The sequence below is a fragment of the Archocentrus centrarchus genome, chromosome 23, assembly GCF_007364275.1.
Source record: "Archocentrus centrarchus isolate MPI-CPG fArcCen1 chromosome 23, fArcCen1, whole genome shotgun sequence".
Classification (NCBI taxonomy): domain Eukaryota; kingdom Metazoa; phylum Chordata; class Actinopteri; order Cichliformes; family Cichlidae; genus Archocentrus; species Archocentrus centrarchus.
In genome coordinates, this window is record NC_044368.1 from 5,941,161 (window position 1) to 5,967,896 (window position 26,736).

Sequence of the window (26,736 nt, forward strand, 5' to 3'; positions counted from 1 at the left end):
AATCCCCTTAATGACATTCTACGGATGACCTGCTGGGGGCAGTAACATGCCTTTGATGCGTCTAATCTGCCGTTAATTCCGACAGAAGAAGACGGGCATGACGTGTGGTGCAGAATCAAAACAATTAAAATGACAGCTTGACTTTTTCCCTCAAAACGCTCATAAAATGTCATGAAAACGTTCCTGCCAGGGTGAGAAACACGCCGCGATATTCAGCCACCATCGTTAGGAACTGCAGCCAGGCTGTGGAGGAATGCCACCGCGAGGAAAAGCCTCCTTTGGTCGGTTTATCCAGGAGCGACTGCGGCGCCTCTGCAGCTAGCTGGTTAGCTCCCCGGCTCCATGGCGATTTACGGGCTGAACATTACCATATATAGACCGGGCACGGAGCTCCCTGGCCGGTGAAATGTAAACGGCCACGGGCTCAGGAGACTGAGAAAGGGCAAGCAAAGACAAAACTCAGCCTGAAAGACCAAAACCACCAGCTTTACCATGTCATCCGAGCAGATCATCGCCATCATCATGGATGACAAAACCTATGAGGTGAATAAAAAGAAGCTGATTGAGAAGAGCGACTACTTCCGAGCTTTGTACAGCTCCGGGATGAGGGAGTCCACGGAGGACTCGGTGCAGTTGCAGGGGCTCAGTGTCCTCGGTTTGGAGCTGGTTCTGGAGTTCATCAACACCTCGAAAGTCCAGGTGGTCAACGAGACTCTGGAGGATTTAATCGAGACCGCCTCCTTCCTGCAGGTCACCTCCATCCTTAAACTCCTCACCTCAGAGATCCGGCTGGAGAACTGCGTGGAGCTGTACAGCCTCTCCGAGGTTTATGGGACTCACGACCTGCGCAGCGCCTGCCTCAAATACATGAGCTGCTACTACCACCCTATGCTAAGGCGGCCTGAGTTCAGTGGTCTGCCCTCTTCTGTCAGGGACCAAGTCAGGGAGATGCGCATGAATGGCACCGCCACCCTGGTGGCTATCGGAGACTTCACCAGTCTGTCTCTGGACGTGCCTGATCAGGATGAACCCTGGTCCATGCTGAGGTACGGAGAGGTGGAGCAGCGCTGGAAGCCCCTCGCCAATAACCTACCTCCAGATATGATCAATGTCAGGGGGTATGGGTCAGCCATCCTCGATAACTACCTGTTCATAGTCGGTGGGTACAGGATGACGAGTCAGGAGATCTCCGCTGTGCACTGCTACAACCCCTGCAGGAACGAGTGGAACCAGGTGGCACCGCTCAACCAGAAGAGGTATCACATGTCCCCTCTCACAGCTCGTCCATCGGTTGCCATCACATTTCATTCACTGAGTCTTCTTCTGCAGGTCCAACTTCAAGCTGCTGGCTGTACAAGGGAAGCTCTACGCCGTGGGAGGCCAGTGTTTGGGCACGGTAGAGTGTTACAGCCCCGAGCAGGATTGGTGGACCTGCGTCTCCTCTATGCCTGACCCGCTGGCTGAGTTCTCCGCTTGTGAGTGCCAGGGTATGATCTACGTCATGGGTGGATACACTGCAAGAGGTGTGTATACACGAGCTCATTTTAGAAACTTTTTTTAAAAAAAAACACTAATTCTAAATGAGTTCTGCAAAGTGTAAACAGTAACATACACACATAACATAACATAGCACCTTAAATAAGCCAAGTGAGGCCTGCAGTTGTTCAGATGTTCTGGTTCTTCTGTGACCTCCTGGATGAGTTGTCGATGCTCTCTTGGAGTAATTTTGGTAGGCCAGCCACTATTTGTGGATAATGGCTCTCACCATTTTTTTCGCTAACTTTTTCCCTTAATAAATGAAATCCTCATTTAAAAACTGCATTTTGTATTTACTCTTTGTCTAATCTGACTGTCGGGGTTCTCTTTCTATTATTATGGGGATGGTTCAGTTCAGTTTTATTTAGTTAGCACCAGTTACAACATTCATATCAAGGAAGTTTCTAGTGTAAGGAAAGTAAACATTTTCCCAATGAGCTTCACTGAATACAAGATGTCTGATGGTTTCCACACTGCAGGCTCTTACAGTAGTGATTTGACAATAACAAAGTCTGAAACATCTGGCATTACCCTTCTTTTTACCTCTGATGGGACCACAGCTTACATAATAAACACCATGTTTTATTCAATAAACTTGCAGCCATAAACTCATCAGCAAAGTTCTTACTGAGGTTAAACAGAGAGGGAGCTAATGACCTCTTTCTCATATACTGCTGTATAGTTTAATTTTCTTCTGCAGCCAGAGAGGTTGCCCTCTACTGGGAATAAGAGAGACTACACAGGCTCCAGTGCATCCATCAGAAGTTTTCTTATCTTTCGTTTTTGCAGCCGTTCATATTAAAATACTATAAAAGCATGCACTAGAATTGTTGATTTAAACAATCTGAAGAGGCAAGTTCATGCTTTTGTCCAACCCGAGGTGATTCCCTGTAACCAACAGTCACATACAGATGTCTTTAAAATGCAAGGTCATGAACCAGCACCATAAATCAAAAAATATTGTGCAGACATTTAGAAAAGCTATTTCACAAACCAAACAAACATTTAACCGACTGACTTTTTAAAATCCACTGGATATCTGACTGTGGAGGACCAAAACTGCCAAAAATGTGAAATGCACCACAAATTATACTGAAGATGATTGTTGGCATTAATACATTTCTAAAATGTGGCAACACATTATAATAATTATAAAATTTAATTTGTTTATTTTAAATATGACTGACATGAGCTGCTATATAAAAAAGTTCATAAATGCTCAGCCACCTCAAGTTAGTTAGTATGTACCCAGACTATTCTCATTTGATTTAATTGATTAATCACACATTATTCTTTTATTGTCATTAATTAATTTATTTATGATTTTGGCAGTTTCAACCCTCCATATCTCTGTGCGCTGAGCTGCTGCTGGAAGAACGTTTCATCCTCTTCTTATAATCCTATAAACTCTTCATTTTAATGGGTATTTATCCCTTTACCAGTCAGCAACATATCGTTTATAATCAGGACACCTTGTCCCGGTTTATCTCTTATATAACCTTAATTATAAGGGATTTGGCACTGCTGGATGAACAGGATATTAAAGCAGTTATTGCTTCCATATTTTGTATATTTGGATTTTTGTTTAAATAAAATAAGCAACTTCAGTACATCTCCCAAGTTGAAGATTTTACACAATTTAATAACCTTTATTTTATTATTAGTAACTGGAACGCCTTCTTATAACTTTTATTTTTCTTAATTATTCAGTCACAATATTTTTTATTTTTGGCTCTGCACTTCATTTTAATGTCAGATGTATATATAATTTATCCTTGGATTTTTCTTCTTCCTGTACGCCTGACAGACAGGAACACAAACATCCTCCGCTACTGCCCCACCTCTGACACCTGGATGACATTTCGATCCTGTCCGGCTCACATCCGGAAGCAGCAGATGCTCTCCGTGGAGGACACCATCTACCTGGTGGGCGGCTACACCCACGAGTTGGACACGGGCCTGTGGCGGCGACGCCCCAGCCAAACGGAGGACGTGCTGACGGTGCAGTCGTACAACGTCACCACGGGAGAGTGGCTCCAGCTGAAGGAGAACACGTCCAAGTCGGGGCTGAACCTGACGTGCACGCTGCACAACGACGGCATCTACATCATGAGCCGGGACGTCAGCCTGCCCACCAGCCTGGAGCACCGCGTCTTTCTGAAGTACAATATTTTCTCAGACGCCTGGGAGGCCTTCAGGCGCTTCCCGGCTCTGGGACAGAACATGCTGCTCTGCTCACTTTACCTTCCTAACGTGCTATGACTGGCAGGGCAGCGGGGAAAGCTCAGGCAGCATTAACAGGCCGGTGTGGGACTCGCTTATTGTTGCACTCATTGGGGCTCTGTGGCATCAGGGTGTGTGGATGGCAGGTTGGATGCCTCGAGACCGCTGTGCCTAAGATTAAAAACATGCACTACACTAAACATACTGCTGAGGATGCAAATGGAAAAGCTATAATCACAAGAATGGCCCGAAGCATCATCAGAGCTAGCATCAGTTTGTGCCTCTCATGTGTAAAAGTCAGCAGTCATCATCAAAGAAGCACCAGGTGAATTAAAAAGCACAGAAAACCAGCTGGTGCATTTCCACAGTCCTCAAAAAGACTCTTCTGACCATCTGGACGAACTAATGTTACCTGAACTGCAGATTTGGAACATAGAACAGCATTCATGTGGTTAGAAGAGTCTTTTAGGGTCCTGGAAATGATGTTTGAGTCTTTGTTAAGCTTTCCAAGTAAAGAGGAACATAAAAGTGTGATCACAAAGTTGTAACTCCCCTAACCTTTAAATGATTTCAATTTGGCTGATGTCCCCTTCAAGGCCAGCTCCTTCTGCACATCTGGTTCACAGATGTGAAGCATCAAATTCTGTGTCAAACTAACCTGAACTTTGCACTGAGGAGAGCTGAGCCACACCAACACAATCCTCCATCATCACCCTTCCTACTCATTAGAGTGACAAACTTTATAATCACTCCTAATATTTAATTCTAATGCCAGGAGTTGGTTAATCCTTGTTTTGAATGACATAAGTTTCATAATCAGATGGTGACTGTAACCCTGGGGATACACCGGGCACACCCACTGGAGCTGATCTCACTCACTTAAGTCCGTGCTTGCATTTCTACTTGACAAGTCAGGCTCTCTGCTTAAAATCGCGGCATCCATTTTTATTTATTTATTCTCGGAAACAGCATCGAGCTGCACGAAGCAGGTGTGGAAGGCAGGAAGTCAGACACAGGAACAGCATACAGCCGCTTAAAGCAACACAACTTCTTTGTGATGCAGCATGTGAAAAGTCCCCCAATTTTTTTAAATTCTAAATTTAAAGACTTCTAATTTAATGTGCAAAAAAAAAAACAGATTTAATTTCATCTACTTTTGTTTACTTTCTATGAATTTTTAACTTGATGATGTCACGCTGTGCCGGTTCTTTGAGTTACTGTGTGGTTTAATAATGATGCAAATAGATGAATAGTCACTTGTAGCTTCTTGCAAACTTCACTAGGTTTACAAGTAAACATCAATCGATCACACTCCACGCAGCATTACCGCCACAGGCTAAAGCTGGAAGACTCGGCAGCATGACTGAGTGGCGCAGTGGGTAGGCGCTTGCCTTGCAGCCGGAAGGTTGCAGGTTCGAGCCCCTGTCCCTGCGCTGCGTTGTGTCCTTGGGCAAGACACTTTGCCTAACGGTAGCGCCGGTCTCTGGCTGCATGACCACAGACGCTTGTCTCTGGATGAGTGATCTGGAACGATCATTTCGTTGTGTGCCTTGCGCGCACAATGACAATGAGTTGAATCTAATCTAATCTTAATTTTCACTGACCAGGTCCGAGCGGGGGTTTTCACAAAAAGTTTTTTTTTTCCAGTCTAGTTTTTACTAGTTAACTAACATGTTTTAGCACACTGAGTTTTGGTGTTAGGTGCGGACTAAACACTAACTTCTATAACACTCCCAGTGGGACAATGCATTAGAAGCAGGACGTCACAGACACACACTTGGATTTAAGGCTCTATGCAGATCTCCTGTCTCCCTGCCAGGAGCCTGGAGCCTATGCCACTTAACACAGAGAGACAGACAATCATTCACTCTCACGTTCCTACCTATAATTTAGATATCATCAATTAATCTAACCCCACTAACTGCATGTCTTTGGTCTGTGGGAGGAAGCCAGGGTACCCAGAGAGACTTGAAAATATTTACTGATGTTCATTTTTATGTCTGTAACAGGACATAAAAGTGAACACCTGCAGAACATGAGAGGCACTGATGAGGGCTTTCAGATCCAAGGGCCACGATAGTCCTGATGTTTACACTCCATCGGCATCAAAGTTTATCCATAACGCACTACAAACCTTTTAAAAACAAATCTCAGAAACAAAACGCGTTTGTCATCTTTATGCTCTGCACGTGGCAGGTAATCATAAAGTGGCTTTGGTTTTACACTGCCAGTCTTACGAGGATCAGAAGCTCCTTTCAGAGGGAGCTTCATGTGTCGTATGAACACTTGCACAGTCTTATTCTTCAGAGAGACACTAAGAAAAGCTTAAAGCGCGATTCCATGAACTGAATGATGCACATGTGCCTTCTGCAACCTCAGTAAATAGGAACAAAACCCCACAAGATGCAGGATTCTGTTACATTGCCAGCGACCGACCAAAACTGCTGTGTTTAATTTCTGCTGAAGCAGATTTTGTTTGAATTGAGCTACTTTTCAGTTCTGCAGTGACGTGGTGAGGCGGGTGCGGGTTTGGGAAATGAGCCTGAAACTACTTTGATGGATTTCGATGGATTTCAGCTTCTGTCTGCAAGTTGTTTGACAGTTCAGAAATTTAGATCATGACAATAAAGGTGATGTTCAGGGGTCCGTTCTTGTGTCTTGTCTTTTTACCTGTTTACATTGTGCTGTTGCTCCATATTCTGCTTATTTTGGGGGTCATATTTTCAACTAACAGATGACTGGCTGTTTTTAATTCAGATAATCTATGATGTGACATCCTACTAAAATATCTTCACCACTTCCCGGGAACATGATCCCAGAGTAAGTCCTGTCTCTGAGGGTCACTCCGCTCTATTCCTTCCCAGGAAAAGTTGGCACAGCCTGCATGTGCATTTGCTCCTGATTTATCTGGAGCTGGGAAGGCTTCACTCATGGTCCAAGAGTTCAGTGTGTACAGCTGGAGAAACTGTAGTAAATTCTTTTAAGTAGTTTTCAGGAACAGTTCTCCAGGCTTCTTTAAGGAAGAAGCTCTTCTTTGGATCCCACACTGCTTCAGTAGTTGAGATCCGGGATCTGAAGAGGCCGATCCATGACTGATAGTGCTCCACTGTATGTTCCTTTATCCTGGTATGTTTTTAGTGCACCGGCTGTGTTTGGGATCACTGTCATGCTGAAAAATACAGCTGTTGCCAATCAGATGCTTTCCAGATGGTATTGCATGGTGGATAAACACCTGATGGGACTTTTCTGCATTCATAATTCCATCAATTTTGAGAAAATTTCCAATGCCACTAAAATGCAGCCCAAACCATGACAGAGCCTCCACCATGATTTACAGATGGCTGTAGACACTATTGTACCTCTCCTGACCTCCTCTGTACATACTGATGGCAATTTGAACCAAAAATGTAAAGTTTGGGTTCATCGCTCCATCAGACCTGCTGCCACTGATTTGTGCGGTTCTTGTGTAATGTGGCATACCTCATCCTTTTCTCCGTGTTTCCCTTCCTCAAGAATGGCTTCCTGACAGCCGCCCTTCCACAGAGACCATTTCTGATGAGGCTTCAGCAAACAGTAAATGGATCAACTGAAGGGCATCTCTCAGGTCCTGTGTCAGGTCTGTGCTGGATGTTTTCATCTTGAGGACATGACTTTTAGATCTGCAGTAGATATTTTTTAAGCCGGAAACCTCTTCTTTTGTTCGCCACTTGTCCAGTTTCCTCAAAAGCACTATGCAGACATGTGCCAAGCTTTCAGCTGGTAGCTCTTTGGGAATCACCTTGGTACAAAAATGCAATTTTATGGTTTTCCAACTGTGTAATATTTGACATTTTTCATAGATTCAACTAAAGAAATGGGAACATGTGTTTCATGACAGGCTGCTAGTAATAAAGTGCCTAAAGATACTATTTAAAATTCATTCTTTGTTGTCATGTGTAGACAACACTGGTTCATCCCTTGAGATAGGAGCATTTTTAAGCTTGCATGAGTCATAGGTTACATAGCACATTTTAATACACAAAGAAAGAAAAAAAAAGATTATCTATTTGAATAATGGCTGGTTGTGCCTCAGTGCTTATCTACCACTGCCTCTTGAATTGACCCAGAGATAATGTGGTAGGGATTAGGTGCTTTATAATGATAGAATTTTATGATTCGGAGCAGATGATTTAGGGGTTTCAAATTCTGCCTTTACTGGTACAAAATGCCATCTAATTTTAAAGTACTGCAAAAGTGATAGAATTTATATACAGGATGCATTTGAGGCTGAAAAACTCAACCAGCAGGTGGCAGCACACGTACATCAACTAACTCAGCAGCATTTTCCACTTCACCTTCACAAGGACTCCCTCTTTCAGATGAAAAATTGTACACTTTAAAAAGCACCCTTTTCTTTTGATATTGATGCACATCCTCTGGAAGGGCACACTCTTTAAATGCCATGACAAATAAATGAGCAGAGCAGAGAGGTGTGGAGGCGTGGAACCCTCCACACCTCCACGCCAAGTCACCACTGTTATAAAAATGTGTCACGATGTAGAGGTCATGATGGATGAGATATTTATAGCTTTTGGTAGTGTGGATGGATGGAAGGAGAAAATGGATTCTTTAATTCACAGCGGCGGCCGTGGGGGAAATCGATTGTTGGCATCGGTGGTCCAGATTGATCCTCTGTTTGGGGTCAGAGCACAGTGATCTTTCTCGCACCTCCACAGCGGGGCGACCGCTGCTCGGGGGACTGATGCTGCAAACTGTGTTGGGCTCAGAAACAACATACAGAGTGACAGACTGTGCGTGTGGGCGGCTATGTCAGTTTAAAGACTAGACAAGGCAGATAAATGCTTAATATGATGGCTAAGAGTGTGGTTATAGATTAAGAGAGGAGTGGTGAGGTCTGATGTACAGAACAAAGAGTCAGCTGGGAAAATATGCTCAGTATTTGGGGAAAGAGGAAGGCTGAGAGGAGAGAGAGAGAGGGGGAGGGAGAGAGAGAGAGAGAAACACTACTGGAAGCAGCGATATATGTGTGTGTGTGAGAGAGAGAGAGAGAGAGAGAGAGAGAGATACAAGGACAGACGGCTCTGAGGGGAGGGGAGAAAACACTCACACAGACTCTGTCACACCTTCCCCACAGCCTCAGCCTCTGTGAGAGACTCAGCAGATCTTGACGTTGTGAGGAAGATGCACATGAGATCAGCAGGACAATAGCTCCTGGGAGAAATCCATGCTGAGGGCTACAGCAGCATCTCAGAGAGAGGGCAATAGAAGCAGCATTTAGAGGTTTATTCTGCTGCTGAGGACCTTAAAAAGGACAGGAGTCTTACATTCTTTGGAGGGCTTTCTCCTCCACGCTGCATCTACTCTCTGCTGCTGTAAGGTTACAGTCACCGCGCTCCCCGCGCACAGCATCGGAAAGGACCGATTTCTAGCCTGAGATCATGAGTGAAGCAAAGAAAGGAGAGATAGCGATCCGGGATAAAGCCATCCTGCACCAGCAGAGGCGTCTGAAACAGGCCACCCAGTTCACACACAAGGACTCTGCTGACCTCCTGCCCCTGGATGGGCTGAAAAGACTGGGCACGTCCAAAGACCTGGTGAGTGAGCTGCATGAGTACCTGAAAATCAGTTGGAGAGAAGGTGATGTGTGTGCCAGCCAGGTGCTTGGCAGCTGTCAAAGGTCTGCAGTGGACAGATTAAAAAAAATACCTCAGAGATTTCACATTTTCCAAAAACTTGCTGCCTGCTTTACACACACACTGCAACTCAGCTGCAACACTTGGGTCTGGGATTTTGGTATGTGATATCTAAAGAAGTGTTTCTAGCCTCAGATTCTAACTTGTAGTAATGTGATAACACTGACAGTTGTGCTGTTTTTGTTCTTTGCCTGACTTGAATGCTGCTTCCCTCATCGATTATGGCCAATGAAAGCCAGTCAGGCAAGAGTATGGAGTCAGGGAGCATATAATTGGCTGGAAACAAGCCTACAGGCCTACAATATTTGGACCAACAACAGTATATGCTAAGACATCCCAGGGCTGAAGGAGTTGTTCAGTGAATGAGACACTTGCAGATATATCTAGTAAAGTACAGAAACTGTTTGAAGGTTGCTGATTCCTCCTTCCTTTGCACAAACATTTCTACAAAAGGAGCTAAAACTAACCTCCAGGTCTGAGGCCGCGGTTCTCCGACACAAAAAGGGTAGGATGCTCCCTCTGGGTTGGGGGGTGAGAGGCTGCGGAGTTCAAGTATCTTGGGATCTTACTCGCGAGTGATGGGAAGGTGGTGCATGGGTTGGTCCAGCAGATTGGTGTGGTCTCAGCAGTAATGGGGGCGTTGTACCAGACTGTCATGGTAAAGAGAGAGCTGGAGCTTTACCAGTCCATCTACATCCCAGCTCTCACCTATGGTCATGAAATCTGGGTAAGGTCGCAAATACAAGCAGCTGAAATAAGTTTCCCCCATTGGGTGACTTGGCTCAGCCTTAGAGATAGGATGAGGAGCTCAGGGATCTGGAGGAATCTCAGTGTAGAATTTCTGCTCCTGGTTAGGATGCCTACTAGGCACCTCCCTTTGGAGCTTTTCTGTGTATGCCCAACTGAGTGGAAACCTACAACCCACTGGAGAGATTATGTATCTTGTCTGGCCTGGGATCCTTCAGGAGGAGCTAGAAAGTGCGGCTGTATGTGGATGGATGGATGAATGAGTTTTTTCCAGGTCATTCACAAGTTACAGGTTGTATTTGAGTGTGTGATTTTTCTCAAGCAGTGGGATTATGAGTGCAATCTGAAGTTGGGATAATATATGCTACTAAATGCACACCCTGCAATATGCAGTCATGACCACAAACTAGCAGCATGCAGCTATTTTAACAATCGTGGACCCTGGAGTAGCTTGTTAATTTTGATATTTGTCTGGCACAGGATGCAATCCTGTTCATGCAATCATCCAAATCTATTTTAAACAGACTGCTGAATCACGTTTGTGCCTTCCGGAGGATTCATTGAATTATGTAATTAATATTATAGCTTGCTGTGGTACAACCTGTCAAAAAGGTTTGGGCTTCAGTTTTGGTGAATGTAAGTCCAACATTATGATGCTTACTATTATTTAGCAGTTATCTGTGTCTGTGGATTGCACCCATACTAGCACTCCACCCTCTTTTCCAAGTATGATTACTTCTGGCTCTAAAACGTGATAGCCAAAACACTACCCCACTGAGGCTTCACAATTTGTCTATGACCAGTGGGTAATGTCACGGTTGTAATGTCCATCTTTTATCTACAGCCTTTGTACGCCACGCTGGTCACATTTCATGCCGCTCTGTCTGCAAATGTGAAAGCCTGTATTTAACATTTTCAACATATGCAGCAGTGCTTCTTAAGACCCGATGAAGCTAATCACTTCACTGCCACTTTGACAGCCATTATTCTCTCCTTTGTTGATTAATTATTTGGAATTACTGTCAGAAGAAAAGTGAAATTTCTATCCTTGAGTCCAAAATGACATTCCTAACTGTTTTTTTTTATATCGGACCAGCTATTTAAAACCAAAAATACCCTCATTTTATAACAATATAAAACAGCGAAAAGCTGCAAATCCTCTTCCAGGACAGAATAAATGGACATTTTCTTTAATCATTACTGCGTGGCTATGAAGAGCAGGCTCTAAAAAGATTCATAAAACATTTGCACTCTTGCGCTCTGCATACAGAGTGGGGGTTGTCTTGTCAAAGGCGTTTACAGTTCACCGAGCAGGCCTCTCAAATAGAGACTGAAGTCGGTGCACACTCAGAAACAGAACCACACTTTAAGCGCTGACATAGAGGATGAAAGGCAGCCCTGCACGTAAAGTGGGACAAGTCTGACCTACTCACTTCCTCTTCCCCCAGAAACCTCACTAAACTGAAGCTGTTATGTACACTCTGGAGAAACTCCCTGTAATAATCTCAACAATTTATTACTCAAGCTCTCCTCTGACACAGTTCTGGTTTGATGGCGGCAGCTTTGCAGATTCCCCAGGGCGCTCTGAGAACCTGAGCACAGTCATGCTGGCACCGGGAAGCAGTTCTGGCAGATCTGTGGATTTCACACTGTGATGCATTTATGTCTGCCAGATTTTAATACCAACATTTGCTGCTAGAAAAAATCCCCCCGCCTTCTCCTCTGTCGCCACTGAACTTCTTCAGTGTAATCTAATGGTATAGATATGTTTCCACTCTCCTTCCTTCTTTCTTCACCCTGTGTGTCTGAGATATACACATTATTTAAATTAACTTCAGTAGTAAGTATTGAATGGGGGCATACTATGCTTTTATTTATTTACTGACAGATTACTAATGTCTGGCTTTTTTTCAGCCATCTCAACAACTGTTGAGCTGATTCACTTCAAACTTGGCGGGTGTGTAGCTGGGGACCTGAATAAGTGCAGTGTCAGGTTTGCTCTCTGTTACAGGGGCTGCTGCCCGCTGCACTCTGTGTGTAGGGGGAGGCGCAGACACAGTCTTGTTTGTTTGGCTTTGTGAGGAAATTTTTTGTCTTTAATGCATTCCCAGTCCTCTTAACCACAAATCAAACTCTCACAACTAAGTGCCAAACCCTTATTTAGACCCATAATCTAACTTTAATCCTCCAACCAGGCCCTCAAAGGTGAAAAAAGGCCATCCGAAATGTTCTTTTACAAAATGTAATCACTGCGATAGTCTAAAACTGTCACATAGACAGCTGGGCATGTTTCTATCTTGATCATGTGAATAATAATGTGATTTAAGAAGAAGACCCCTCTATGTGCATTATTACCTGTTGCAGGAAAGTATAACAGATAACAGTAGCTACCGTGATGGTTTGTGAGGTCCTTTTTTGAAGCCTCAAGATAAGTATTTCTGCAGATGTGATAACACGGGGCAGATTGGACTGTGAAATGGCACATCTGGGATAATTCCCCTGTCTTAAACTAAGAATGACCAAAATTTACAAAATAGACCTAATATCTTACTCATTATTACCTGAAATGAATGACTGAACCCATAAACTCAACAGGAAAGTGTTTACAGAGGTCCCAGTAGAGGGACCTTTTTTTTTTAGACTTCTATATGAGAACCTCCAGTTGCTAGAGAAAAGCATTTAAAAAATTCAATTAAAAAATTAAAGTAAATAAATCATATTCCCTGACCAGTTGGCGAGTGGTTGCTGGCAGTCGCTAGGGTGAAATTGGTCACAAAGAGGACGCTGCACCAAAAATCTCCTTGTGATTGTTTTGGTTGCTAGCAAATAACCTGTAGTTTGCATGGAAGACACCAACTTGTCTGCAAACACTTGCCAACTAGTAGCCAGTGAGCAGCAGAAAAACTTGAAAAAGTGTGATGTGAACCAGCCATGTAGACTGTCTGCCTTCAAAGTAAAAGTTGGACCTTAACAACGTTTACTTTGCCAACACATTTTAAAAGGCGCAACTTTTACTTTGAAGGCAAACGGTCTACATTTCTGGTTTGCATCACTACTGATCAGCGAGTGTTAGCAGACACGCAAACTATAAGTGACTGCAGAAATCTGTTAGTGATCAAAGCAATCACAAAGAGGTTTGCAGTGCAGCACCCTAACACACATTTTTCTTCAGCGACTGGAGGTTGCCAGTTGGTCGCCAACCAGTCTCTAGGCCTGAAAGCACCAAGTGGCAATAGAAGTAATCAACTTTGTCAGATCAAAGGAGACTTCTTTGAAGAAACAATAACAAACATAACAAAGTGTGCATTTTTTTTAACAACACTGATGCTGATGTGAACACAAAACCAACTACCAGCTAGAAAAATGATTCCTTTTAAACTGTAGCAGTGACAGGAAGGACAAACATTTTCGGACACAAGTAGATCGAATCAGGTTTCTGGTTCAGATCATTTTCAGTTTGAGTACTCACAGTGCCTTCTTACTACAAGCCTCGTTCATCCAATCCCACACACATTCATTCATGCGCTTGTTTCGATCCCTAACACTAATGTTCACACGCACTCACACTCTGATGGATGCATCAGGGGCAACTCAGTATCTTGGCAGACTCGGGGAACCAGGGATTGAACCACCAACTTTCCGATTAGTAGAGAACCTGCTTGAAACTTTCCTGGCAAAACTGGAGTCCAGCAGTGAGTGAGCTGTTAATTTTTTCCACATTCATGTGCCCACTTCATTCATACAGTAATCCATCTACTCATAAAATGCAAAATCTGTCTTCCTGGAGTGTCATAAATACTGTCTTCATCATGTAGATTGAGTATTAACTCGAGAGCATGAGCATTTTTTCTTCACGTCACCTCCTTGGTTCAGCGCATTTGCCCTCTAATCTAGGATGATGAACACGGCAAACATAACATATTAACTTTGACATTGTGAACATGCTGATGCTAGCAATCGGGTCAAAGCCTCGCTGTGCTTCACTGAGCTTCTAGGCTCTTAATGTATTATTCCAGAGCCTTTTTGGCAGCTGAAAAGAGTCCAATACAACCATGCATCTGACCATTATAAAAGATAACAGCAACAAACAAAAACTCCCTAAAACTCAATTAGATTCATGGAGCTTAATAAGTCATCCGCTGGCAGCCAGTTATTATAATACCAATTATCTGCTCCTTAAAGACATAACAAAACTCATCTTGATTGTTATCAGAAATCCAATCAGTAGCACAGACGTGGCCACAGGGAGCACGCTGCAATTTGCGTGGCATCTAAGTGATTTCTGATGTCAGAGTAGCTCCAGGAAAACAGGAAGGAGCTGAAATTGCCAGCAGTCCTCTGCCATCACTATACATCCTCTCTGAATGCATGGACTATAAATAAAAAGGAAAGCACGATGTGTTTCTGAGGACAAAAAGATGAACTCATCTGGGTTCAGCTGTCAGATCTGCTTATTTGTCTGCAGCTCGTTTACAAAGCTGTGTGCCTTTTCCATTTTACTATCTATAAATCCTGGTATTTTTCATCTAATTTAAGGATAATTTTCACAATAAATTAACATATTTATTATACCAAGGTCCAAATAATTTTTAAGTCAAATTATTAATTATTTTTTAAATTATTTTTTAAAGGTCACAGTATGGTGATACATGTACCGCTTACACTGGTTTATTCACATTTTTAAAACAGAAAATTGAGATAAATTATGTAAATCACTGAAATTGGAAAATACTTATTTTGTGTGCCAGCTATTTCTTAGCCACAAACACTAGTGTGCTACAGCTTTCAGCAGTGAAAGAAAATCAGATTATTATGGAAACTTGTTTCTGCCACAATTTCAAGTTTTCTCTGCCTGCTAAAAAATGATTTTTTTCAGTGGTGGCAACAAGCTTCCGTAGATTGTTTCTCACATGTTTAGTGCTTTCCTATTATCTTTTTATACATTTATTTTTGCCCTAACAGGTTCATTTTTTTTTTTTAAATGGAAAGAGGCTAGTAGTGTCCTCCTGCTTCTGTTGGTGTTGCTATGATAAGCTGCTCATCTCCATCCCATTTAAGGAAAGGTTTGAGATTTTGGGAAATTCCTGCTTGTTTACTTTGTGGCTTATAATTAGATGAGTGGGTTGATATCAATCTCATATTTGTTGTATGAAACTGAAGCTGCAGCCAACAGCCACTTAGCTCATCTAATGTTTCTGGTACGAGTTATGGAAGCTAATGTAGATAATATCAATTAAGATGAACTGGTGCCTCTCTAGTACTTTAACAAATTGCAATGAAGTCACCATAGCCAGGGTGTTTTTCATCCTCTGTGGCTTCCTTTGTTGCATATAAACACTGTATATTCAGATGTTCAATATGTATTTTGTTCAGAAACACTTAAAATGATTAAATATCAGAAAATTGTACCTGTCAAAATTAGATGTCTAATTATGGACTTATTAACAGACTAGATAACGTTAAAAACACAACTTCCCATTATTCTTGCTACACCAAGGGTCCAACTGCTGTTGAAAATTTTATTTTTTCATATATAGATCTCATTATATATATATATATATATATGAAAAGTGAACAGTATATATGACAAATTGTAGCAGAACCCTTTTATAAAGATTACAAATATCACATCTGCAGGGCTTTTCCCGGCTCAGACACAACCCGAGCTGCGGTGAGTGCAGTGAGTCTGTGCTGCATTATCTGACAGAAACCATTGCATTTCCCTGTGATTTGTGACTATTATCAGATAGACGATGCATAACTGCTCCATGATAAAACACAGTGAGCTGTGGTCCACGGGGTGAAAATAAACAGTCGTACAACTGCGTTTATTAAGTTTTTAGCAACTGCCATCTGCCTGCCCCTTTAAGGTTCATCATTTTATTTTTGGGGGTGCTGCTAGAATAAGTTTGCATACTTTTATGTTCAAAACACACTCGATATTTATCCTGTACACTGCTGCAGAACGTCCTTTTACTCTCAAACCCTCTGCTTGAGCTCCTTTTTCCTCTTCCCAGAAACTCTGAAAATGAGGCAGATACAGATACAGGTGCTGCAATGGCCCAGTCAAAGCTCAAACCTTGACCTGATTGAAATGCTGTGGTGGGACCTTCAGAGAGCTGTGGAAAAAATAAAGCGCTCAAACCTCAATAAACTGATGCCACATTGTAAAGAAGAGTGGGCCAAAATTGCTCCACAATAATGTGAGAGACTGATAAAATCATACAGAAAACAAGTTATTGCTGCTGAAGGTGGATCTACTAGCTGTGTCATCATCTGGTCATAAATGGCCCCACTCGGTCACTTGAACGTTAAATATTATAATGAATGAATCTGCTGCTACACAGCCCTCTTACTTAAAATCAATGAAAAAATGTGCACAATCTGACATTTTTTATTTGCTGTAACATCGTCTCCAGTTAATTTCTGCTTGCTGGCCTGTCCTGTCCAGTGAGTAATTCAGCAGCAGAGCCTGTTATGTAAGAGTGAATTTGTTTTGCTGCTCTTTAGCCTGAGGTCCTTTCACTCTCAGCAACAGCAGCAGCAGCGGCAGCAGCATCACTCCAGCCATGTTTGGCTGTGGAGTCAGGGGAGCAGTGAGCATGAAAAGGGCAAAAATCTACCTCTCTAACACAAGAGCAGTGAAGGGGAAGGAAAGAGACAGCTGGGGATGGGGTCAGGGAGGAGGTGCAATTTGGTGAGGTTGTTTCATGCAACACAATACAAACCTATGAGTAGATATATGAAAATTTAAGAGGAATAAACAGGACAGGATGAGTGTATGAGTGTTTGTGTTGGGCTGGAAACATCTGAGTGCAACTATATCAACACCAGATCTCTGCACCGAGCGAGTTATTGTGTAACCACTGTGTAACCTTAATGCTTTCTACTGTACACACTGAACGTGTGCTCACCGAAGCAGCTCCAGCATGAGAGAAATAACAAATGTAGAAGAGACACTCTCTTTTACCCTGTGAGGTCTAAACCATTGTGGGATTAGGACTAGATCTATCCCTGATCCTTTTTTTTATTTTTTTTTTGCATTTTTGGCCACAGTGGCTTTTATTGGTGGTGGAGGGAGACAGGAAATGGGGGAAGGATATAGGGGAAGACACACGGGAAAATTGGCGACAGGCCGGGACTCGAGCCCGTGCCGCCTGCACCACAACGCGGCATATGTATGTGGTTGCCGGCTTCATCACTAAGCCACCCAGGTGCCCCTAACCCTGCTCCTTACAGTCAAGTCTAACCCTTAGACCTAAACCAAACCTTATGTATGTTGGACAAAAGGGAAAAGGATTTAATTTAGAAAAAAATTAACTATTTTAATGTGAGTTAGATAGGATTTTTTTTTAAGTCTACCAGTAAATCAGCAGTTTCTGAAATAGTCAGACTTGAAACACTCATGCCATGTTCAAAATAACATCTTTCTTCCCCATTCTGATGCTCAGTTTAAACTTCAGCAGGTCATGTTGACCGTGTCTACATGCCTTAATGCACTGAGCTGCTCCCATGTGATTGACTGATTAGATATTTTTATTCATGTGCAGTTGAACAGGTGTACCTAGCAAAGTGGGCAGTGGGTACATAAATGCTTGTCTGGAGCTTTTAGACATGGCTCACAGTCTTCACTCTAATTCATCCCAGGGGTGTTCTATTGGGTTGAGGTCAGGACTCTGTGCAGGCCCATCAGATTCTTGCACACCAAACTCACTCATCCATGTCTTCATGGAGCTGCTTTGTGCACTGGTGTGCAGTCATGTTGGAACAGGAAGGGGCCATCACCAAACTGTTCCCACAAAGTTGGGAGCATGAAATTGTCCAAAATGTCTTGGTATGCTGAAGCATTAAGAGTTCCTTTCACTGGAACTAATGGGACAAGTCCAACTCCTGAAAACAACCCCACACCATAATCCCCCCTCCACCAAACTTTACGCTTTACATTTGGCACTGCATCCGATGCTTTGCATTGCACTTGGTGATGTAAGGCTTGGATGCAGCTCCTCGGCCATGGAAACCGATTCCATGAAACTCTCTACACACTGTTCTTGAGCTAATCTGAAGGCCACATGAAGTTTGGAGGTCTGTAGCATTTGACTCTGCAGAAAGTTGGTGACCTCTGCGCACTTTGTGCCTCAGCATCCTCTGACCCTGCTCTGTGATTTCACATGGCCTTCCACTTCATGGCTGAGTTGCTGCCATTCCCAACAGCTTCCACTTTGCTATAATCCCACTAACAGCTGACTGTGGAATTTTTAGTAGCGAGGAAATTTCATGACGACTTGTTGCACAGGTCACGGTACCACGCTGGAATTCACTGAGCTCCTGAGACAGACCCATTCTTTCACTAATGTTTGTAGAAACAGTCTGCATGCCTAGGTGCTTGGTTTGATGCACCTGTGGGTATGGAAGTGATTGAAACACCTGAATTCAGTGATTTGGATGGGTGAGTGAATACTTTTGGCAGTATAATATACCTTCAGCAAAGGTGTATATCGAGCACTTCCATATTTTAAAATCAGTTAATCTGTACAAATTTAACAGTATAGCACTTTTTTAAGCTTTTGGATGCTTCAACATGAAATCTTGTTCTGATGTTACCTTTGCTGCACAGTTTCCCCATTACTCTCCTTGCAGCTTAGCTGTCAGTTTGCTCTCTTACAGATGAGCGAGTCTGAAACCTGTGTGTGTGTGTGTATGTGTGTGTGTGTGTGTGTGAAGGGCTGTCTAATCAAGAGATTGGAGTCTCCAGGTACATCTGAGGATGATCAAAAGCTACAGAACTGGGCTTGGATGTAGAGCGGTGGCACTGAAGAAGCTTATAGAGAGCGAAAAAAAGTGAGCCATACTTTGGTGAGAGCTTTAAATAAAACTAAGCACTGTGTCGAATTTAAGCCAATAAATGCTGATCCTCTATTTATAAGGACAGGACATCCTAAAATCAAATTTACATGCTTTTACTGTGGCCTGATTTTTTAATCTGGCTCTGTCTTATTTTCGTGTTTTGTTTTAGTACTACTTTTAGTACCTTTCTCTATTATATAGATACAGTGGTTGTGTTTATCAGGTGCAAGGTTGAATAAGTTCAGAACTAGTATTACAGTACAAAACTCTGGACTCAGTCGTAGGTCTGTAAATTTTTGGTAAATGAAACAGTTTCTGTAGTTTTGCCACTGTACACCACCACAGTGGATTTGTATTCAAACAATATTCAACAGAAGTGCAGAGTTTCAATTTTAATTCAAATGGTTTAACAAAAGGAGGAAAATCAGCAGTCTGGTACATTACTAAAAAGAATGAATGCACCGACCAGATCAGCATCACCAAAAGATCTGAAGACAACTAAAGTGGATGAAGACAAAATTATTTCCATTGTTAACATCTAACCAAGTCAAGAACACTCTAGAGGAGGCAGGTGTATCATTGCCAAAGTTTACAAGCGACGCATTCATGAATGTAAATACAGAGGGTCTACAACAAGGTGCAAACCACTGGTAACACTCAAGAACAAGAAGGTCGGATTAGACTATACCAGAAAATATCTAAAAGATCCTGCACAGTTCTGGAAAACATTCTTTGAACTCAGGAAACCAAAGCTAACACTTAACAGAATGATCACGAAGCATACCACATCATCTGTCAAACATGGTGGAGGCAGCGTAATGGCACGGGCTACCAGTGCAATTGGATCACTAGTGTTTATTGATAATTTGACTGCTGATAGAAGCCAAATGCTGCAAACTGATTGGACAACACTTTGCAATGCAAATGGTTAATGACATGAGATGATAGTGGGTTGCAAAAACAACTCAAGAGCTTCTCAAGGCAAAAAAAAAAAGGGACATTCCTTGATGTCAGTCGCCTCATCTCATCCCAACAGAGCATGCTTTTCAGTTTCTGAAGACAAAACAGAATTCAGAGAGACCCACAATGAAGCATCAACTGAAGGTGGCTGCAGTAAAGGTCTGACAGACCTTTTTTTAAAGGACAATACACAGCATTTGTTGAAGTCCTTAGTTTCAAGACTTCAGGGAGTCATTGACTGTAAAGGATTTTCACCCAAGTATTAAAAACAATCCTTATCTTTAAAATTGTTAGTTTGTCCAATTATCTTTGAGCCTAAGGAAATGGGGAACTGTAATTTCTAGTAAAGTAAATGTAACATTTTGGTTAAAACCCTGGAAAGCTGAAAGTCTGCCAGGTGAGCAGTTATTTACATCCTGGCATGCTGTCATACATACAGGTCTCCTCATGGGAGATGGAGACTTTCTTTGATCCTCGAGTGTAGTTCAGAAGAAAGAAAATTAGATTGCTGGATTTTACTTGAGCAACTGATTTTTGGAAAGAGACATTTATGCGGAGTTCTCCAAAACTGGGCAACTTATACCAAAATTTAGAGGGATAAAATGGCACTAAGGAAAAAATATATAAATGTAATTTTTTTTTTAGGTGAATTATCCCTTTAAAAGCAGAAAAAATGTTGTGTTGGGCCGTTGTTACTAATTTTATGAACTTCTTGATCTCCTGTCCTTTGAGGAAGACAATGTGCAGTCACATGGTGTGCAGCACATCTTGTCCTGGATTAGGATTTGATTTTCATTCACATCCAGTCTCTGAACTGAATTATTTGTTTTCCCCAGAGGGTGAAGGAGCACCTCAGCAGTGAGCAGCAACATCGACAGGGTCACAGATCTCCTGAATCTCTCTGAAGTTTGCCTGCTATATCAGTTAGAGCTTTATTATTAGCTCCAGGACAATTAGGTGGGCTGGAGAGAGGTTAGCATGAACCCGTCTCTCTCTGTCATCCGGCGCTGTGGATGGGCGGCAACACTCTGTCAGCTGCTCCCTCGGTGCCGTGTAAGAAGACAGGAGGCTAAAAATACCAGACAAAAACAAAAACGACACAACCACCCAGACAACAGAGCAGAGGGACAGAAATGTTTGTCAGGTTTGGCAAGGTGTGAGAAATGAGACCTCTGGCTCTAGCTGTAGTTTTGGTAGTGTTTTAAAATAATCTTTACAAGCAAAAAAAAAAAAAAAATTATAAACAAAACAAAACAAAACAAAAAACAGAATTCCCAGAAATGCACAAACAAGCTAAAACAAGTGGTGGTTTCATGTGGTGAGGTATCTATGCAGACAAAATTTTCCATGTGTCTACACTAGTTGAAAGTCATGCCTCAAGTTTGCCACAAATAGAAGGTACCAGAATGTCAAATTAAACAAGCTGGGAAGCTTTAGCTTGAGTCTAAGCTGGTCAGTGTGGGTTACATACAGTGGCTTCAGAAAGTATTCATCCCCCTTCACTTTTTTCAGTTCTGTTATATTACAGACTGATGCTACAATCCTTTTTTCATTAATCTACACTCAGTACTCCATAATGACAGACAGAAAAGTGAATTCTAGGATTTTTTTGGAATTTATTTAAAAGAAAAAACAAAGGTTTTCCATCATTTAAGTGATTGTAGCATCAATTGTAGCAACAAAACTGAAAAAAGTGAAGGCGGTCTGAATAATTAATGAAGCAACTAAATGATAACATTTTTTGAGCAGAAGTCTGTGCTGCAGCTGGTCAAGATGACAGGCTAAGTATGACAGCTTAATGATCATTGTCTGAACATCATTTGTTTACATGTTGCGTCGCAGTTCCCAGACAAAAGTTGTGCAAGGTGCTACCTGGAGATTGGCCAACAATTAGCTAAGACAACTGGGTCAAGTGATGGCTTTTTACGTAATAGTTTGATTATTGCCACATTAAAAGCCTGTGGTAGATAGCCATTTGAAGTCTATCCCAACTATCATAGGGCAGGCAGGGTACACCCCATACAGGTCGCCAGCCTGTTGCAGGGCATCACATAATCCATTCAAGTAAATGTAAAGGTTATTAAGAAGTGATCAGACAGGAGGGGGCTTTCAAATTGGGGGGACAAGGTTAAGAGTCAGAGTTTCAAAAGAACTAAAACTTTGTCTGGGTCTTTGATTAATTAATAAGCTGGAATGGAAGTTTGCTGCTACTCCTCCTCCTCGACCTTTGCTTCGAGCATTCTGACAGTGTGACTTGGCGGTGTTGATTCATTTAAACTAACATATTCATCCTGCTGTAACCAGGTTTTTGTAAGGCAGAATTAATCAATATGTTGATTATTAAATCATTTACTAACAGGGACTTGGAAGAGAGAGATCTAATGTTTAATAATCCACATTTAACTGTTTTAATCTTTGGTGCAGTTGAGGAAGCTATTTTGTTCTTTCTTTGTGAATTTTAATGCTTAAATTGCTTTTTGCTGGTTTTTTGATTTGTTCAGCCTCAGCACTTACCTTTTCTTCTATCAGGGAGCCTTGACACAAAATTAGCATCCTGAAACATCCTGCTTGAGTCTCAACTGTGCAGCAGCATGTTTTTCAGCTCTTCACTCGGGATTAGACACGGTCTGATGTCTCCAGCTGCAGCCATTACCCACCACACCTGCAGTCAGTCAGAGTGGGAGGTCGTGAATAAATTTTGTTCTGAAACAAGCTGCCAATGGGCAGAAGGAAATCTGGGGTGCAAAAAAAGTGGAGATGGATAAGTAGAACAACCTTTGGTCAATAAAATATCAAATACAGGTCTGGAAATGAGTCAGACATTGCTAAATTCTTATCAAATACTCTAGAAGAAAGCAAATAACCACATTTCTAAAACTTGCATCTATAGGTTTTTGGGAACAGCTCAATTTGGCTACAGACTTATCCTAATCAGTTTGCTCAACGATATCTTCCTAAATGAGCACAAATCATCAAACAGACCCTCAGCAACACTATTAGAGGCCACATCTATACTTTATTCAGTCACTTAGGTTTTGCTGCAACTCCACTGAGGATTATTGGACTTAATGAAGGGACAGGGAGTGGTGTAATAAAGGAGGAGAAAGGAGACATAAATGGAGAATAAAGAGGAAGTGCAGAGGCGGGCGGGCAGCAGATGTGAAGCTGCTGGAGCCTCCCAGTCGCTGTGACAGGAAGTCAGCAGCTGGAGATGTCCATCAGAGTGAGGGAGAGGGCATTAGTGAACTCATGTGACTGGCTGGATGAGGGCGAGGCAAGCCTGTTTGCAGAGATAATTAGTCCACATGGCAGTCAGCCTCTAATCTGACTCTCAGAGGAAGAGAAACTGAGAGAAAGAGATGGCGGTCATCTGAAGTCATACATGAACAATTATCTATTTGACCTACTGGTGGGAGACTGGTTTGGACCAGCTAGTGTTCAGTGGTCACTGCAGGACTCACATCAGCAAAATCAGCAACAGACCACGTATGAATGAACACAAAGGAACATGATGTCTGCTGCAGAGTCGCCCGGTTTTTGTGCATTGTGCACAAACTGCGAGAGCCTGTATGTATACGTTTGACCCAGTGTGGATTATAGAAAATCCTAAATAAATTCAAACTTTTACACCCAATTTTTGCATTTTAAAGTTATTAAAGAAATATGCTGTACAATCATTCAAGCCCGGAAAAAAAACAGATCAAAGAAATATTAACAGCCCCAAACTACAATGACAGTATCTATATACACAACTGTAGCTCTACTGTTTCCTCTATCTATGCCAGATATTCTAAACTATCCTGATGAAATTAATTATGACTTTTACTCATTTATATGTATGAAGGAGTCATTAAGTATATGCCACAAGGCTAACTTCTAACCAAGGAACAGCAATGCCAGTAAATGTCTTCTAATTATGATTAGAAGATATAATTAACAGTAAAAGCTTCCTTCAGTTGCCAAAACATCTAAGACACATCTTACAATCAAGAAAAAGGAATATTCACAACAATGTCATCCAACATATCTCTGCACAAAAAAAAAGACTCCACATCAGCTGCTCCAACAATGAAAAAAAAAGATCACTGAGGCGGAGCAGCAGGTTGCATCGTGCATGACAGATCATCTCTTTATGGGATGCTGAAAGCCTGCTGTCTTCATAGCGTTATATATTAAATCCACAAGGAGGCCAATTCGCATACTCGCGGTCTGTTAACAAGCAGTCAGTGGATCAAGATGTGAAGTGTGTTGAGATCATGAGAGAGGAATTTTGACTCAGACATTTTTTGAAGGTGTAGCTAGCAGCAAGTGTATATTTCATGAGACCTTCCACAGAAATGTAAAAAAAACACAGAAAAATCTGTTCATGTTCCTTTATTTTGGGGATAATGATCCATGAGATGATGCAGCCCCTGATGTTTGGCAAAAGAAAGAAATCCAGAAGTAATCCTCTCCCTTTCAGCTATTGAGTCTATATTTTAAGTCTACAACTGGCCAAATAATGCCATTAAAACTCAGTTAGCAGTCCCTGTTTGAAATGCATCCAGGGATATATTGGTTATTTCTCCTAGAAATAAAAATTCACAGGGTTAATACTCTGCTTTTCATTACTTTTTGTAATTTATATGTAACATTATAGTGTGAGTTGCTCATTATTGAACATGGCCAAAGTCTCAAATACTGAGGTCAAATTATGTAAAAGTGATAAACTGAGCCTAAGTCCAGGCTCTTGCCACAGTTTATCCTTCTTAAGCTGAACTGAAAGGCAGCTTTATTAAAAAGCTGAAGTTTTCAGGGATATGAAGGTGGTTCACTGAGGGACATCAGGTTAGCTACTGCTGCTCTGGAGCAGGTTAAATCCAAGATTAAAGATCAAATGCATTAATTCACTGCCTACTGACCAATCAGTTCTCTGGAAAATGGTGTCACCATTCCTGGAAGACCTCTCAGACTTCACTGCAGACTCTAAAAGGGTTTTGATGTTTTTGTGTTTTCCCTGATGAGCATCAGTAAGAAATGTGGCTTCTTAGATGCAACTTTATTCCATATGATTTTATTGTTGATAGTATTTGTGTGCATGCGTGTCATTCTGTCTGCAAACACAACAGCTTGAAAGGTTTGGAAAGAATTCTCACAAAAGTTTGTAGGGGTGTTGTCATGAACTACTGCAGCAAGCAGAGTAGGACCCCAAAATACAGACTCCAGAGAGAGACTTAAACCCAAAAAACTCTCAGCTTTATTGCTGCCAAACAGATAGAAAACAAAAACTCACTCATGGATGGAGACGCACACAGCAGGAACACAAAGATGACATCACAACAGAGACCAGAGGGAAATGCAGATAATATATACACAGGGACTGACGAGGGACAACAGGAGACAGCTGGAGAGAACAGGTGGACAGAATCATACTAACGAGACTGGGGGAAGCAAAACTGAACACTGCACAAGAAACAAGATACTACCAAAATAAAACAGGAAACAGCATGAACAGGATAACCACACAGACTTGACACACAAAAGCACTGGGGAACCAGAAATCAATATGTAATCAAAAACTATGATAACAGAACCAAAAGGGAACTAAAACACAAAATGCTGGGCCCATGGCTCAGGACCATGACAGGTGCAGAGTGGAGTCATGTTAGCAGTCCATTAAAATCTGGCTTACATCCACCAAGGTCTTCAAGGTCAACTTCATAATTTATTGGTTGAAAACTGACAAAAAGCCTTGTAACTTAGAAACTATGATTCTTACTATGATCTTACAAGTGTGGTGTGTATTGTCATCATATACAAAGTACCTCATAATGATTTTAAATATGTGACAAACAGATTTATATGAAGGTCAAAGTGATAATAATGTGCTATGTAAAACTATGTTTCTTATTGCCATTGTTTGTATTGACATCATATAGGCATATTTAGAGGGAATTATATATTGGGATTCTAAATATCACAGTACTTTGGACCTCTGACCTCTTTTTCAAGGTCAAATAAGGTCAGACATTCATTAAATGTCTTTTATCTTTAAAACTATGCTTAAAATTCGACTGCCTTTGTTTGTATTGGCAACATCTAGGAAATTATACCGGGGATTCTACATATCACATTATCCATTATCCAGTCACAAATCAGTACCTATTATCCATTACCTACTCCTACATGATGTTTGTGCAGTCAAAGTAAACATCTGTCATACTGCCCTTATCTAATTTTTATGGCACTACAAACTTCTTAAAATACATCTAAAAAGAACAAAGTAAACAAAATGAATGTATACAAAACACAAACTATTCCCTAAAAAATAAATACTGCGCAGAGCGTGAGCTGCCTTGCTGGAGTTTTACACTCTCGGCTTCTTGTTCTATAAGCACAAATATCCGCCCTTGGCCACCGCCCGACACACACTGCACCGATCATAAATATATGATCCTAAAATAGGACTGACGTATATTAAATTTGCAGGGAGACTAAACCATTTGCATTTCTTAATATTTATTCTGTACTCCCAGACCGTGAAACAAGGCTGCAGCTGAAGGAATAAAAACAGCTTCACACACGTCTAAACATTTATCTAATGGGACGTGCACTTGTTATCTGTCAGATTCTCCTGTATCTTAATGATAGAACTGTGATAAACAGACTTTTTTTGTATAGTAGCACGCACACACACACACACACACACACACACACACACTGCTTCTTTGTCTGCAGCAGCTGTGTTGCTTTC

At 41.8% G+C, this 26,736-nt stretch overlaps 2 protein-coding genes across 2 annotated transcripts in view; both read left to right on the top strand.

Annotated features, from left to right (window-relative positions):
• The first annotated feature begins 94 nt into the window (after window positions 1–94).
• klhl42 (kelch-like family, member 42) lies at window positions 95–5,235 on the top strand. Its single transcript, XM_030719729.1, has 3 exons — window positions 95–1,256; window positions 1,330–1,523; window positions 3,344–5,235. The coding sequence occupies exons 1-3, from the start codon at window positions 493–495 to the stop codon at window positions 3,796–3,798; spliced, it is 1,413 nt and encodes a 470-aa protein (XP_030575589.1). The 5' UTR covers window positions 95–492; the 3' UTR covers window positions 3,799–5,235.
• A 3,625-nt stretch (window positions 5,236–8,860) lies between these two features.
• Window positions 8,861–26,736, top strand: part of nrip2 (nuclear receptor interacting protein 2) — a 65,752-nt gene continuing 47,876 nt past the window's right edge. The window contains exon 1 of the mRNA XM_030719740.1: window positions 8,861–9,353. Within this exon, the coding sequence (XP_030575600.1) occupies window positions 9,198–9,353 (156 nt within the window). The 5' untranslated portion in view covers window positions 8,861–9,197. The remainder of the gene's footprint in view (window positions 9,354–26,736) is intronic.